The following is a 17,485-nucleotide window of genomic DNA, read 5'->3' on the forward strand; positions in this document are numbered from 1 at the left end:
AACTTTCCTATTATGGTTTATTAACAATTACTCTGAACGCATCTATTAAGTGTTAACGTGGTTTTTTTTTTTTTTTTAAACTCTGTTCTTTCTCTTTTATACTTTTCAGTTATTTATTTATTTATAATTGTCAAGTTGATTTGTGGAAAGGTTAATCAAAATAAGAATTGACACAAACACCGCGTGTTTATTAAATATGGAGAAGAAATGAGGGTTAGCTCAAAATTCACGATACATGTTGAGTAAAGGTTAGAGGTGTGTCACACACAAAAAAGAAAAAAAGAAAAAAGTCCAAAGATGCTAACCAACAAAAATAAAGAAAACTATGAATAATGCCTTTCGCCTTTATTGACTTGTACATATAGCAGAATGGATAATTTAAGAGAGAGAGAGAGAGCACAATGTTGCTTCCACGTAGGCAAAACATCCTATTAGCTCATGAAATTTTGAATGAAAGAAGTACGGTGGTTGAGATAGGAATAAATGTTTTTGTTAATGCAAACATCCCTAAGATCCAATTTTACTTATGGATCGAATTGATGTGTTGCTAAACAAGAGGTAAGCATTGGATCTGTTTTTGATTGAGCAATTAGGTGGGCTGGTTTAGTCACGATTGAGGAAATTCGTTGATTAAACCTAATTAACTGAGCTCTCTAAGCTAAATCAACACTTAAGGGAATTTTGCTAAATGTGACATTGAGAAGTGCATACTACAATGATTGATATTTGCGTGACAATGGCCAACACATGATTTCTCTTAAGGGTCCTCAGGTTTTGCTAATGACTCCAACTCACTTGGCAAAAATTATGCTTTGGGTCTATTAAAAATCCAACATAGGGACAATCTTACCCTTCAAATCACCCTATCCTAAATCTTCATTTAAATTGCGTGGGCTTCAACCATGCATGGAAGAATAAAAAAATCACCCAATATTTGATATAGACCCAAAGAGAGTCGGACTTTGCTTGCATTGAGCTTGTATGATTTTTTTTTTTTTTAATAATAAATAAAATAAAATAAAAAAAAAAGATAAAGTTTAACTACAAAATTGATTGTAACCTAAAACTACAACCTTACTCAATATATTTTTATTGGAGGTGAATTTTGACAAACCTACCATTAGATTACATCTTCTTATATCCTTCATGATTGCAAAATTTCTAAAAAATTAAAGATCAATAGTTATGTCATCAATAAATTGTTTAAATTGTAAGTTTTTATAGTTTAAAATTATGTATAAAACATAAGCTTATAAATCATATAATAAATAATACCTGAGTGACACAAAATTTGACATGTGTATTAAGAGCATGAAAAATATGCAATTCAACAATTAGATTTTCTAATATGTAGTAATTTTTATTTTATTGAGCAAGATTGTAGTCTTAGGTTACAATCAATTTTGTAATTAAACTTTGTCAAAAAAAAAAAAAAAATAGCCACCAACAATAATTTATTTGTTTATTTATGATTTACAGATTTTTTTTTTTTTTTTTTTCCTGAGAAGGTTATGATTTACAGATTTATGAAACATTCTCATTATTCATATGATAAAAATCTCTCACAAATTTATAAACTAACTATGACGGAAATATTAAGAATAACAGTTAAGTAGAATATAAGATATTAGGGGACCTACTGTGTTGAAGAACCATATTTTTCTTGAGGCTTATACATTCCCTCGTATTGAGGGGCCGTAACATACAAAACATGTTACTCTGGGAATCGATGGGTTTTAAACTTAAGAGAGAGAGAGAGAGAGAGAGAGACTCCACTTACGTAAGTCTTTGTTCACTTACATAAAAAGTTATATACCTGTTTGACATTGTTTAAAGTAAACTTCAAAGGTGGAACTTTGATTATAGAGCTTTTGCAACATTGACTAAAAAAGTTCAATTTTCAAAGCGTTTGACAATTACAATGAATGGTGCTAAATTCTGGACTTGTAAAGCATGAATAGTGAGCAGTAAGGCTTTTTCTATAATAGCCAGGTAAAACTGAATGAAATCATGTAAATGGAAACACAAACTGAAAAACTCAAACAAAAAACGATCCCCGGTATCATTAATTTGCTACTTTGATACAAATGTATAACTCTTCTTGGGCAACCCAGGAGACAGATCAGATCCAGTCATTTTGCTACTCCATTATTGCTAAAGATGCTTATTCATCCTGCAACTGATGTCAATAATTTCTGTGCTTCTTCATCTCTTTTTTTTTTTTTGGTTTGATAAAATAAACAACTCAAACCTTATACATCTAATCCCAGAAGCATTCTTACCAAACAAATCCATCTGGAGGTGCTTCTTCTGGAATCTGGGGGAAAAGATATGCAAACATAATCAGTAGTCTATTAACCTACCAAAAAGTCTTAAAATCAAGGCTTTGAACTGCAAAACTATCAATTCAACATTACCTTTACAGGTAGCTAAAACAGTTTTTTGTAATTACTTTGCATATTGAATTCTTAGCTATTACAATATATATATATTGTGTGAAGGATTGTTGTTTATCGTTATAATTGTCAGAACCAAATTCTCAAATGCATTGCTGCACATGCAGAATAAGATCATCCATCAATTCCTAACACTTCCAAAACCATTATGTAATTGCAAGTCATGCTTACAGTATACAACACAAATTGAAGCCTTTTTTTACCTCTCCAGGATTCCATTTCTCTTTTAACCAAATACTCGACTCCCCAGAAGCGTTCTCCATTTGCAAGTTATTTCTGCAGAATTCAAAAGTGAATCCAAAAAAAAAAATGAGCAAACGGCATTTTTTAAACTTGAAGATGACAAATTATTAACTTTCAAGTTTCATTGTTTCTTGGTGAACCTCTGTTTGTTGTTTGTGACTGAAGGTTCAGTAAATGATGAAACATTATTATATTTGGTTTTACTTATAAAAAAAAAACTATTAACTTCCATTCCAGCTGCAAATTCTATAGAGAGACACAATGAATAAGACAGATTTTATTTAAGTTATAGATGCCAAAAGACGATGATAAATGTTACAAAACTTTGATTCCCCCCCCCCCCCCCCCCTCTTGACGGACAAACGTTGGCTCCAAACCTATTTGAAGCTATCATTTCCAACCTAATACGTAATGATTTATAAAACTATTCATGTGTATTATTTAAATAAGTCACATGACTCATTAAAAAAATCTTGTGACTAAAAACTACACGTGGAACAAGATAGCTCCACACATGTTTGGAGCCAAACTTTTTCCTTTCTTGATAAGGTAATTTTGATGGCAAATGTGGCCTTACATGAAGCAACAGTCAAAAACGGTTTGAAGCCGGTCCAGGTATGTTGTTTGGACACAAGCCCATGTTGACTAAAATCATAATAATAAAATAGAGGCCAAAGAAGTAAAATTTAATATTTTCAAATCAGTCAGCTAATCTAACAGAAATAATTCAGAAAGTAAAAACAAAAAATGCCTGACTAATCCTAGTTACTTAACACAAATAAGTGAAATTTGATAATTGGAATGGAACTCAGAATTTTTTATTTAATCAGACTTCTTTCAATTGGCTTACAATATATAAGTAGGTTTTTTTTTTTTGGGTAAGTAATAACAAATATAAGTAGTTTTCCCACAAACTTACCCCAATTGAACATTTGTGATTGCTGGTCCACCTGTATTAAAGTTGGGCCCGTTTGGAAGGATGGACGAGTTGTTACTAGTTGAAATGGATATTTGTGCAGGTGCTACTGGAGGAAAAAATGAGTTACTTCCACCAATTATGTTACCACCATTGCTGAAGCCTGCTGTGTTGGATGTAATGGAACTTCCAGGTGTCTGGGTAGGATTTTGAAAGCTAAATGCACCTACCAAATGACATCATAAGAAACAACACAAAAACACCTAAGCAGGTAATGGAGGAAAGAAAACCTTCAATAATTGTACCTTCACTTTTATATGGAAAATTGTTTGTCCCAAATGCACTTGACATCTGACTGGAATTTGGGAAGGCATTTGGTTGTGCAAAAGCATTGTTAGATGGTGTAGAGGGCCTGAGAAAATTTGCTTAAGATATTTTTAAGAGCCCAATGACAATGAAAGAAACAGTATATCCAGAAATCTGTGTGACCCTTCAGTAATAGTAGCATAGAAGTTGTTTTATAATGAACAAAAACTATTGATATTTAGGTAACTAAGTAAAGATTTTGATAAGTGATTCTTACATTATTCCAAGACCCCCAATTTGCGATGCACCTAGTTGACTAAAACTTGTGACCAAAGGAGGGGCATTATTTTGAGCAGTTCCTGGGAATGCATTTGGTCTGGCCCCAGAAAATGGGCTTTGGCTGGCAAGAGTAGAGTTTGGTGGAACTGCATTTGGCTTACGAAGGAAATTATCAAACTCAACCATCTTGGAATTGACTAAATTCCTCTCTCTCTCAACCTGTAGAGAAGTGTTTAATCATTTGTTCAGCAAAGATACCAAAGCTTCCAGTTGTTAATTTATCAATATGTACTGCAACATGAAACTTTCAAACTTTCAAAAAAAAAATTATTCTTATTATTATTATTATTTTTATAAAAAGAGAGAATTTAACAAACATATGAAAGAAAGGATTTTCACATGGAGCACAACCACAGTACTCATTACCAAAACCAATCTTCTTTTGCAAAATTTCACCATGTAAATAAACTCCCTCCTATTCATTTGGGGAGAAAAAAACATTTCCAGGAGGAGAATTATTTGCCTCAGAACACTTGTATGCTCTCCCAAAATTGCACTTGTACATTTAGTGTTTTGAGTTTTTCTTAAATGGTACAAAGTTCAAAATGAGAATATTTAGGAAAGTAGGACATGTTTGCACTTTTACTTTAATTTCACTACCAATTGATTTTCTTTTGAATAGGAAAAACTAGGTCGAGGGGAGGGGAGGGGAGAGGGGAGAGGGGAGAGGGGGGACTTGTGAGTGCATAAAATTTCCTATCCTTAATTTGCATACTCTCAAATCAAGAACTATAGTTTTGGGATCAAAATTGACAAAGGGGAGACCCTTGATTCAGGACAATCCATCAATAAGAGGTACAGTCGAAATATTCTCAAGTAATTTGCTGAGTCTGACTGTAGACATTTTAAAGTTTCTGTTTGTGTTAACATCAAATATGATAGTGAAAATCTCAATAGAACTACAACTAACCTCAATGGGAGTAAAATATCAGTACTTACGTATCTGCCCTCAAACTATTTTTCAGTCTAAGACAGTTAGTCACTACACTAGTCAAAGATTTATAAGGCTTAAATTTGCATCTCTATAAGATGTTAACAAAGAAAAAACAAGGCAATGTCCTTTATTTTTTAAACTTCACAAAAATAAAAGACTAAAGATATCTTAGTAAACTTGACAGTATAATAAAAAGGAAAGGCTGAACAAATATATTCCCAACTTCCCAGGTTTCAGTAACTTAACAAACTTAGCATATTCCCATCACTTAATATTAAGTAAAAGTTAAGAGTGCAATTGAAAGAAGCATGCACATGGTGAATTTTCATTGATTCAACAAATATAAAACTTAACATTCTGAGAATGTTTTTTTTGATAGGTCATTCTGAGAATGTTTCTAAGCATGCAATTGCAGAAGAGTCAAATATGGTATGTCAGGTTTCTCACTATTGACTGCAAGCTCACTCCACGCCTATTATCATCGTATGCTGCTGCCCGCAACTCTTCATAACTAATATCACCAACAATTTCACTAGGCAAACTGCAAACAGAAGAATTCAAAATCAGGCCACAGTTCAATTTTCATCCTCATCAAGAAAGGATACTGGAGTTGTTAGAAGTTCAATGAAATATGTAATTTTTTTCTGACTTTTTTTTTTTTCATTTTTTTATATATGTAAATAAGTCATTCTATGAGAAATTTATGACCAATATTTCTGTTTTTATTTTCCCTTGAGATATTGTATATGGTATAAAATTTAAATAGTGAGAAAATCTGGAATCATCTATACCACCACCGAACCATTTTAGATGAACCATGATGACAACAAATACTTCCACCAAGGGTTACTGGTTTTACCACATATCAAATCCGCCAACTCTTTTACAACATTTATTAAAAAAAATTATTGTGAGTGCAAAGTGTGAAAGCCATTAAAGAAATGTTGCAGTTCAGCACTCTGGTTAGTTCCCAGTTCCCATAACCCAAAATTATTAAGAAACTGATAGTAGTTCTTCAAAATTCCTGAGAATATCCACATATAAATTCATATAGGACTTCCTCTTTCAAAAACTCATTAACAATGGTTCCGTATTAAATTCAAATAACAAATAATTGATGGCAGCAATGGTTGGGAGACATACTTTCTGGAATGACCATAGCATGTGAGCTTCCAAAGTGGTCTTTCATTACTAAAATCTTCAGCAATTTGGCGCCTGCAAGTCTCAGGGTCTGTGCACCTACAAGTGCATCAATTCAAATAAGGTCAGGTAATGTTTAAGTCATGAGGAAGAGTATACTGCAAACATATCCTGTCAGTGGAACCAATGCAGAGCTATAAACTGCAAACAGAGAGAAGCATAACTCATAGACAAGACTTACTTATGATTTACAGATGGAGCTGAATTATCAGATTGCCGCAATGCACCACCGGGTGTTGTGGAGGTGGAACGAGTCCATGTGTTTTGAAATGGCTGATACACAAGTAAAATTTTATCAACAAGAATAAAATGACAAAAAAAAAATTATCAATAACAAAAGATAAACTAGAACCATAATGCCATTTTAAACTACACTTTTTTTAAACTCCACTTTTTCCTAGGTACCATCTTTTTCAATCAACTCTGTTTTCAAAAAGCTGAAAAGTATGCCATACCATACCAAACGGGCACTAAGTCAATAAATTTGATAAAAAATAATGTCAATCCTACAATAAGTAAAATTCTTAAAAACTTAGATGTCCAATTAACAACATAGAAGACCTTTTTTTTTTAATTTATAGTTTGAGATATAAGAAGAGAAAGAACCTTGGATTGGTTCTGTTTGGATGCAAAATCTGTGCCCCCTCTTGACTGAGAAGTGTTCTGGACACCAAAACCAAAAGGGTTCGAGTTTTGTTGTTGATTTGAGCCAAAGACAACAGATTTTGGTTGTTGTTGATGTTGTTGTTGTTGAGTCCCATGAAGATATTTACACGACTCGCCATACCGACAGCTGAAATAGATTTTTTGAAAAATCAAATGAGGCAAGTAACACAAGAAGCAAAACCCCCACACAGCAAGTGGAGAATTGATGCCATGTAATAGAATAATGCAAAACTAATTGCATAATAAAATAAACCTCCCCCCCCCCCCCCCCCTACAGGCACAAAGTGATCTCAAGCTTCGGGCTTCACAACTACCCATTGTATTGTATGGTTTATAGAGTTGTCATCATTTTGTATATGCTTCTTTTCTATAATCAAATTATTCATAATAGCAAGTGCCCTTCTACCAAAAACACAACAGGTCGCGGGTTCGAGTCTGGGAATTAGACTCTGCAAAACAAATTGTGGGTAAGGCTACCTACCATGACCTCTCTCAAACCCCGCATTCCAATTCCAATTAAGATTTTTTTTTTTTTTTTTTTTTTTTATACTACTTTTTTTAGAAGTTACTTTTTTTTTTTTTTTTTTGCAAAACAAACACACACACACACACCCAATTAAGATTAATAATTGTGATAACTAGTGATACAAATTGTAAGTGTAATAAGAACTAAAAGGACAGGGAAATTGTTGTAATGTTAATATTGGTGAAAGAAAGAAACAAGTCAAGAAAATCTGAAGAAACCCACATGACTGTAAAGAAAAAGAAAGAGAATAATTCCTTGATTGATGTGAAAGAAAGAGATTCAAATTAAAACATAGAAAGCAAGCAGTAAAGGTTAAGTATGAAATTGAATATACGATTGTTAAAGAAAAGTAAAGAAAACCTGAAGAAGAAGACGACTTACTTGCCACGCTGAAAGTGTCTGCAGAGTTCTTTCTTATACATCTTCTCTTCTTCTATGAATTGTTGTGGAGAGAAAACACGAGACAGAGACAGAGACAGAGAGACATGAAAGTGGGAGTGAGCGAGGGTAGTAATTAATTTAGAGGGAATTCGAATTCGTTATATGTACGCAGTTTTTCTAATTTCTAATTGCACCTAATTCGTAAAATTAATCAAAATAATTTTATAGATTTTTTTTTTTTGGCTATAAAATAAGGGGTTTTTTTTTTGGCTATAATTTTTTTTTTTTTGAAGTTTGCACAAGAATTGAAGGATTTGTATGAATTTTATTGAAGCAAACCAAATTTCTTTTAAAATAATTTTAATTTATAGCGTCTGCTCCTAATAATAACTTTTTATCATTAGTCCAAGTTATCAATAAGTTTTTGGTGTAGTGGGTTCCAGTTAATTTAACTAGTAAAGTCTCTAATAGTTGTATAAGAGATTTGAGGTTCATTTCCCTCACCTACATAAAAAACTGATTGGTGTCTTAGTTTGATAATAAAGAGTTATTATTAGAAGCGGACGTCATAAATTTAAACTCTCTAAAAAAAAAAAAAAAGATTTTGGTAGAATCCATAAGCAAACTAACTTAAGATTACATGATTTACGTGATTTTTCATTCCGTAACAGTTAACGAAAGTTATTTCTAAAAATTTATTTTATGGATATAAAAATCTTAGAAATTTATTAAGAAGAGTTGAAACCCATGAACTATTTTTACAATTCACCCAAATTCATGATATTTTTGCATTTTAGACTTTTTATTTTATTTTCTCTATTTTTATCAAAGAAAATTTTATTTTCTCTTTCCATTTTTTTATACAAAAAAAAAATGGACTAGATTAAATCACACCTTACAAACAACCTCACAGATAGAGAGACGTGGAGGTAAAATCACAAATTTGCTTTTCTTTTTCCGTAGGTGATTTTTATTCCTTTACTCTCTTTTTTCTTCTATTTTGGAGAGAAAATTTTATTGGTCTGGGTAAAAATAATATACTTCCATCTTCTTTGCCAAACAAAGAAAAATAATAATCATCCTACCATTTTTTAAGATAAGTTTTTCATATTCTTTTTCACCTCAATCAAGCATATCCTTAGTTTGGTGTTTTAATTCTAAACAATGGATTTGAAAATAACTTGATTTGAACTATATAAATTTCAAAATCCCTTGTTTGGATTTAAATTATTGGAATTCAAAACTTTAAATATATCTTTCGATGTTTTCATTATTTATGAAATTAAATTTAAACTTCCACCTCCAAAGGCCTATCAGATAAGATTTTTTGTAAATAGACTTTGAATTCCACCTAAGGTATATTCTTATAAGAAAAAATGTTTAATATTTTTCTAAAACTTTTACTAAAAAAGTAATTATGTTTAATGAAATTGCATTTGGTTATGTCACTCAATAATTTATGGTGGAAATATTATGCAATGAATAATTACCTTTTTCAAAAAATAATAAAAACCTTACACCAAAAAAAAAAAATCAATTACTAGATTTATCTAATAATTAGATAGTAGTTTGTAAACTTCTTTTTAAGGATCCTTCAACTATTTTTTATTAAAAATTAAAAAAATATGGCCATAATTTCCCAATTTCTCTATAATTCTTTTAGATATTCCTCTACAATTTTTCTTATCTCCACCCCAAACAACACACACGCAACACTCCTCAAATTCCTTGCACAATCAACTCAAATTTTTAGTTAGTAAACTTTTACTAATTTTTTTATTTTTAATTAGCCTATTCCAAATAAATATTTTATTTTTCCAACCAATAATAATTTTCCACTTTAATAATAGGGATTTTTTTTTTCTTTTTTGACTTGTTTGACTACTATCTAGGTTGAACTTTTCAACATCAGTGTCACATCATTTATCATACACTAGAATTATGCCTGTGCGATGCATGGCTTAATAAAATATATTTTGATAATATAATTAAATTTAATAACAAATAAAATGAAAAAATAATTAATTCAAAATTTAAGATTAAAAAATAAATTGTACTTGTACACTTAAAAGAAATTTAATTTTTATTTCTTATTTTGATATTTAAATCATTTGTTTTTGTAGGGATAAAAGTCCAAAATAATATGTTGAGCCTTGGGCTTTTGTCCGAGGAGGCTGAATTGTCTGAAGAGGGGCAAATAGTTGTTAGGGGTTCCTAGTTAAAGTCTTATGAGTTAGGAACAAATGAAAGGTAATCAGAGGAGGAATTACTCCTCGGATGTGGCGTGTGCAACTTGAATATGTATTCTAGCAAGTAGAATGACTTTCCAAGAAGCTGCGATGACAGGAATATACTTCATGAACATACAAGAAGGCAGGAAGCCCAAAAATATTTAAGGGAAAGTTGCTGTCACCGCATTAAATGCATGTCAGCTACTTTTCTGGCCACATTTATGTGGAGAAGACCTCTGAATAATGTTACCTTAACTACCACAATTTACAAAAAGCCAGAGAGGGTGTTTGATAGGACAGGTACTCAAGTGGATGTTCAGATGATCAACAAGTGTAGAATCAATTTATGTGGAGAAGATCTCTGAATAATGTTACCTTAACTACCACAATTTACAAAAAGCCAGAGAGGGTGTTTGATAGGACAGGTACTCAAGTGGATGTTTAGATGATCAACAAGTGTAGAATCAAGATATTCCAAAATGAGATATATAATGTGAGAGACTGTCACTGGTGAGGAGGGAGAAAAGCAGAGAAAGAAGACGATAGCAATTTAAATTGTCTTTGTATTCAATTGTGATCAATATATACAAGTGTGACCTCCTCGGACCGAAAGTCTATTAATATCAAAATCTCTTATTTAGTGTTTGATTGTCATTTAATTCAGTATTAGCCGTTGTTCAATTCATAGGGCCTAGTTCTTCGACCCATTCTCTACAAATTTATTGTATTGGGCTCATTGGACCAATATCCTATACGTTTTGGGCTTGGATTGTAAATCGAGACCCTATAGTTTTAGTATTGATTTCATTCAAATGATAATAAGTTATATCAACCCTAAACCAGCATATGTATCCATATGTAACATTCTAAATTAATAACAATTAAAAATATAATACTCTAACTTAATGTAACATTCTAACTTACTAATAAATAAATATAACACCCTAACTTAAAAGTAATGTTTGTAATTGTATTGTGTTTTAACCTTTAAGAACACAAATATTTTTTTTTATCATTAAAAAAAAAAAAACACAGATATTAATATTACACATGAAAAAATAATGAATTAAATAATTGAAATGGTTGAAAACAAAATTAGGCCAAAACCTCAATTCATTAATGAAAAAATATCCAAATTTTTTAGCTTAAAAAAACGGAGTTAAATAAAGATAGACTTACATAGAAATTTGGACGGATGGATTCTCTCATATCCAATTTCATGTTTGACAGCAAATTTTGCTTTTAATTAAAGAACATAGATTACATGGAACAAAGCACCAAACGAAAGCCATAACAAATTAAATCCATTATAAAATATTGATGTCAACAACAAATAATCATGTAATAAGAAATTAAAAAATACAAATATATTGCTTGCTATATTGACTTCTAAAAAAACACTAAAAAGTATGATCAAACATAAAATTTCAACCTATCTATAAAACTTGTTGATAAAAATCATATTATCTATAATAAAAATGCAACAAATACACAAAATCTATTCAATTTGATGACAAAAAAGAAAGACCTCAAAAGGAAGATCTACATCTAGAATTTCAATACTTCATTACTTATGGTATCATAGTGAAATATTAACACTCACAAACGTAGCTAGCATCCCCTTGCAGATTTGATAGCCTCTGGATCTGTAAGATGCAACCACTAAACCATGAACATGTTGACTGAGCTTTTTTGTACGACAAGCTTCAAAAATTTTAATAGTAAAATAATAACATTATCACAAAAAAAGGACAACATAGAGGTGGTGCACATAAGGGATTGCAACACCCAACTTGTTTGAAGAGCAATGTGCACAAATAGAGGTCCTAAGAAGCTGCCACCAATACCAACAGCAACAACATCCTTCAATACTTTTCTTGTGGCTCCAACCTGCCAAAATTTTCCAGTTACCAAAACTTCACATATTTCATGCCCAAATAAGATACTAATATCAACTTTATATTACCCAAGAACCACTACGGGCTCTCTCAGAGAAGTCCTTGATCTTGTCCAGAACACTCCAGACCTCGGGGACCACATTCTTTCTATCACTCTGTATAACTGCATCCCTTGAAGCACAGAGCGCAATTTTCTTGAGAAATGAAGAATATAGCAAATAATGGTAAAGTACGTAGTAAAAATAATGAAACATCAAAAAACTCTGTGTATATATAGTGGGAATTTTAGGTTGTGAAGAAGATGATATGAACAAAAAAAAGTAGTTTATTAAAAAAGAATTTTAGATAGACACAACTATTATAGTTGTAAGTGAAATACTACTTTCTTTTATTACTTTATTTGTCATATTTATCCAAAAATTATGTATATATCTATTCTTAAAATCTAAAAATTTATTAAATTTTTTGCAATTTGATGAAGCCACATGGCGCAACTACGGTGTCTAAATCTAACTTTTATTATATCATATTATATATAGCAATAAAAGTTGGTTTAAATCTATTTAAAAAATATACTGATCAACTATTTGTGTATATATTTAGGATGAAACAGATAAACTAATAAGTTATCTTTGATTTATACAATAATAGTTATGATTTGATCTTCTATAAATACTTTGTTTATGATTCTATCAACAACTTACCAGGTGAAGAAGATGCTAATCCTACAAATGATAAGGAAATTAATATATATTTAATTATTAGTTTATATACAAAGGCTGTGTTTGGTTCCCGTAAAATATTTTCCAGAAAATATTTATTTCCGAAAATGCTATTTTCCGAAAAGGAAAATATTTTCAAGTGTTTGGTTGCATTATGAAAATTGTTGTAAAAAATATTTTCATGTGTTTGGTTCTCTTCTGAAAATGCTATTTTCCTACAAATTTTTCAGCTATTTTCTCAACATCCAAACAAAGTTTATTACTGAAAATTTCAAAATCACAGCCAAATCCCAATCCATAGAACAAATCACAGCTAAATCCCAACACCACACACCCATCGAAACTCCAATTCAACCCATGGTAGCAAACTCCGGCAATCAAAAGCCACAACCACCAAAACACCACTACCACACCACCACAACAACAACAAAAATCACACAGAAATCAAAATCAGAGAGAGAGAGAGAGAGAGAGAGAGATTGGTGGGTCGAAGATCGGTGGGTCGAAGGCTCTGGGTCGAAGGCGAGATTGCGCGGAGGCGAGATCAAGCGACGCGGTGCGATCGGCGCGATGTTGCGATCGACGAGACCGGTGCGTGTGATCGTCGAACTGGAGCTCGAGGTTCGCCGGCGATGTCGAAGGTGTGATCTGGGCTCCCTCTTCTTCCTCTCTCTCTCTCTCTCTCTCTCTCTCTCCAGAAACCATTTGAAGTGAAAATAGGAACGGAAATGAATTTCCGTGGTCAAAGCTTCTTTTTTACGGTCAAATGAAATTGATTTCCGGAAAATTCTATTTTCAAAACCAACCAAACACCCGCATTTACGGAAAAACATTTTCGGAAGTAATTATCACCCAAAACAAACACAGCCAAAAACTAAATAAGACTGTAATTTTGGAAAAAAAAAAATGCAGGAAAAAAAAATGCAAGTTCTATCTTTTTTTTCTTTTCTTTTTTATATTTTACCTTTTTTAAAAGAAAAAGAACTTAGGGTGGAACATATTAAAATATTAAGTGCTTACCAAGTTTGGCCTTCTCGATGAAATGCTTTGGATATAGAACCCAGCCCCATGGATGATGCCATGTGATTGTGTTGTGATTCTTCCGAAATGGGCAAAGCTTAGAACCACCAAAATAGCATCAAGATGAAAGAATCTCTTTTTTATTTAAATTCTATCTTTAAGTAATTCTATTCTATTGATTTTAGGGTTTGTTGATAACATTTTAGATACACATAACTGTTATAGTTGTAAATCAAATACTACTTTTTTTCATTAATTGATTTGTCATATTTATCAAAAAAATATGTATATATCTATTCTTAAAATCTAAAAATTTATTAAAATTTCAACAATTTGGTGAAGCCACGTGGCGCAACCACGGCGTCTAAGCGTTTAAAGATATTTTCCCCAAACATCATAAGAAAATAATTTAGCGTTTAAAGCATGCACAGCAAATATTATATATCATATTATATATAATAAAAATTGGGCTTAGACGTCGTGGTTGCGCCACGTGGTTTTACCAAATTGCTGTAATTTTATTAAAATTTCAGATTTTTAAATGACTAAAAAGAAATAGTATACTACCAAGACTCTAATTCATTCTTATCATTAAATAAAATTATATTATTATTATTTTTTTATTTGTTAGGATATATTTCTTAAATTAAGGGATAATATTTAATATACAAAAATTTAATTTAGATAATATTTATCATCTAATTAACATTATTTTTTTATTTGTTAGGATATATTTCTTAAATTAGGGGATAATATTTAACAAACAAAAATTTAATTTAGATAATATTTATCATCTAAATTTTCAAAATTTTAATATTATTTTATCAGAATATCAAGCTACAAAACTTGATTAGTAAGGGATAAGCACAATCTAAATTATTCAAGAGGTGATTAATATAAATCTATCTCAATAAACAGTATATATCTCTAATAATTTGATAATCTCTATCTATTTCAAAAAACAGTATATATCTCCATTAATTTGATGATTTCTACGTTGAAGACATTTAATATATATATATATATTTCCTTATAGCTATTGTGGGGGCCAGTTAATCAGGAGGTACTGTTAAGACTGTACTAATTGGGTCTATGACCCAATCCGAGGACATTAGACCATTCGAGGAGGTCTAGATAAGATTATAAGGAGAATGAAGTAAAGAGAAGAGTAGAGATAATATGAGATAAGTCCAACGAGCATCCAAGGATAAAAGCCATCTTGGCAACAAGTGTCCGAGGTCAGTAAGAGTGCCATATCATTATGGACTTTCTTCGAAGTTACATCACCACTAAGAGTTAGACGTTGGACAAGGGATAAGAAAGGAGAAGGGCAACAAATATCTTCAAAAAGCTGCTACCTCCGCATTAAATGACTCCCAACCAACTCTCTGGCCGCATTAATGTGGAAGTGATGCCTGAACAGTGATCAAGCAGCTTTATAGCTATTAGTTGATGGTTCTAGGAGGTGTTGGATGGGACAGGAAGGAGTTTCTCGAATCTAACCTACACGTGTGTGGTAGGGACGACACCAAAATTTGAGTATATAACATGGGAAGATGTACTAAAAAAAAGGAGGGGGGAGGGGAAAAAATCAAGGATTTTTTAGAACAAGACTGTGCACTCTTGTATAGTTTTATGGTTCAACAAAACAATATAATATAAACTTCTCGAGTTATTCCGAGGGCAAATTTTCTTATCCTACTTGTGTCTAACACTCTTAAATTACCAAATTTAATCGCTTTTCTTCTGGAATAGATCTAGTTCTTTCGTCCATGTTCTACAAATTTATTGTTTGGGCCGCTTAGGTTGAGCCCAATCCTATTTTGGGTCCAATCCAATTTCAATCCCTATAGCTATCAACCACGTTCTCTTTATCTTTTTTTTTTTTTTAATTTTTTATATGTTACGTTATGTTGAATCAACTTTTTTTTTTTTTTCAATCTATTCATATGGCCTTTTTTAATTCCGATTTTTATGGGATAAAAACAAAAACATTGATTAGATATCTTTAATTTCAATAAGATTTAAATGAATTATATTTCAAATGGAACTCTACCAATATATATAATCCTATATATCCTTTTTGGAGTGAAGCTTATTTCAATAAGTGAATGCCTAAATCCCATGACAATGCAACTACACATTCTTTCTTCTTTTATTATTATTATTTTCATTTTGTTTATTTTTTTTAGTGTTATTATTGGTTTTTTGTCTTCATGTGATTTTAATTAATGAATTCAAAACGTTCGAAAACATTGTCAAGTTTCTAAAGGCTCCTTATTTGTTTTTGTTTTTGTTTTTTTATTAAATTGATTTGGTTTTGTGTATTGGTTGCCTTTTGTTTAAAAAAACTTTTCTTAGCTTTGATCTAATTTATATGCTTAGGGTCAGGGTCTTAGAATTAATGATTAAACATGGTTAGAATTAATAGATTAATTTTAGCAATTTTCTTATTTGATTTTTATGTTACATCAAATTATCAAGATGTTCTACACGTGTATTCTTGAATTATCAACTTTAATTTTAATCTATATCTATATATATATAAAACCGAAACTTTTGAAACTCCCACAATTTTCCACATCATCATTTTAATTTTTTAAACTAAATAGTGAGAGAGTCCTAACAGGAGTCTTTCTCCTTTTTTTTTTCCTTAATCCTAAAGTTTAAAAAAAAATTTTAAATCTGATTTAAAAATATAAAGTTTCATCCACCTGAAACTGTACGACTGCAAAACTTAACTACTCCTCTCACGCTTTTATACGCTTTTATTGAGAATTACAGTTGGAAAACATAAAACCCAACAAAAACTTGGTACTCTCTCTTCTCTGTTTGTAATCTCTACTACTTTTTTTTTTTATTTTTTATTTTTAACTTTTGCATTGCTACAAGTGTTGTAGAGGATCCAAAAGAAGTATATGTGAAGCCCTAGAAAGCCTTGACATCTAATTATGTATTATGCAATTATGATTACGATGCGATTCAAATCTTAGTGCTAAAGACCAGCAACAAAGCCTATTGATTGTCTGTGCATAGTTTGTATCAGTTTTATATAATTATTATTTGCAGTTGTGATATACGAATTTGAGTTAGAGAACATGCAACCCTTTAATTTGAAGTTAGGAATTTGCTTTTGATAATCAACTGTGCTATTCATAAATCACTGTTGAATTCCCAACAAATCTCTACAAATTCTGAAGCACAATTATTTCTTATGATAATCCCCCTTTGGTTCTTAAATCTTTTGGTATGTGGCTATAAATTTTCCACAAATTAAATTCATATACAAACTAAGGCACATTTATTTCTTATGATAATCCCCTTTTGGTTCTTAAAATTTTTGGTATGTGGTTATATATCTTGACAAGTTCTAAAATTATCTTGAGCTTCTTCAGTTTATGAATCTTTGTTTTCATGGTTGATTGATTTTTTCCCCCTTCACAGGAAGGATTTTGCCTTGAATATTGTTGGTGTAATGCCAGATGAACTACTTTGAATTTCTTCTTCAATAGGTATGATTTTATGTTTTATGGTTACAATGACAATAGACATGAGATGAGTACCAGTAGTAAAGATGAGATAACTATAGATTTATCTCAAGATAACAATTGAGTTAAAGCAAAATTTTACATAGAAGTTAAAAGTAG

General features: G+C 31.0%; 1 protein-coding gene and 1 non-coding gene across 2 annotated transcripts; one reads left to right on the plus strand and one right to left on the minus strand.

The window, feature by feature from the left end:
- Positions 1–1,836: 1,836 nt before the first annotated feature.
- On the minus strand, positions 1,837–8,108 carry LOC126707637 (zinc finger CCCH domain-containing protein 16). Its single transcript, XM_050407391.1, has 10 exons — positions 7,968–8,108; positions 7,001–7,187; positions 6,576–6,667; positions 6,338–6,433; positions 5,642–5,735; positions 4,199–4,419; positions 3,921–4,027; positions 3,619–3,841; positions 2,660–2,732; positions 1,837–2,317 (listed from the first exon to the last, which is right to left on the minus strand). Exons 1-10 carry the CDS (start codon positions 8,006–8,008, stop codon positions 2,279–2,281), a joined length of 1,173 nt encoding a protein of 390 aa, XP_050263348.1. The 5' UTR covers positions 8,009–8,108; the 3' UTR covers positions 1,837–2,278.
- Positions 2,761–2,887, plus strand: LOC126707767 (small nucleolar RNA snoR74). The gene has a single exon (XR_007649073.1). It is a non-coding gene; the product is annotated as a small nucleolar RNA snoR74 (small nucleolar RNA).
- Positions 8,109–17,485: the final 9,377 nt, after the last annotated feature.

Source organism: Quercus robur, chromosome 11 (assembly GCF_932294415.1).
Source record: "Quercus robur chromosome 11, dhQueRobu3.1, whole genome shotgun sequence".
Lineage (NCBI taxonomy): Eukaryota > Viridiplantae > Streptophyta > Magnoliopsida > Fagales > Fagaceae > Quercus > Quercus robur.

Bases quoted from the DNA above. Each gene is read 5' to 3' on its own strand.
- LOC126707637 (XM_050407391.1), bottom strand. From the start codon at position 8,008: ATGTATAAGAAAGAACTCTGCAGACACTTTCAGCGTGGCAA. The intron at 5,736-6,337 runs GTATGTCTCCCA...TTCTGTTTGCAG, and splicing joins TGCTATGGTCATTCCAGAAA to TTTGCCTAGTGAAATTGTTG. The intron at 4,420-5,641 runs GTGAGAAACCTG...ACTTCTCTACAG, and splicing joins GAGTGAGCTTGCAGTCAATA to GTTGAGAGAGAGAGGAATTT.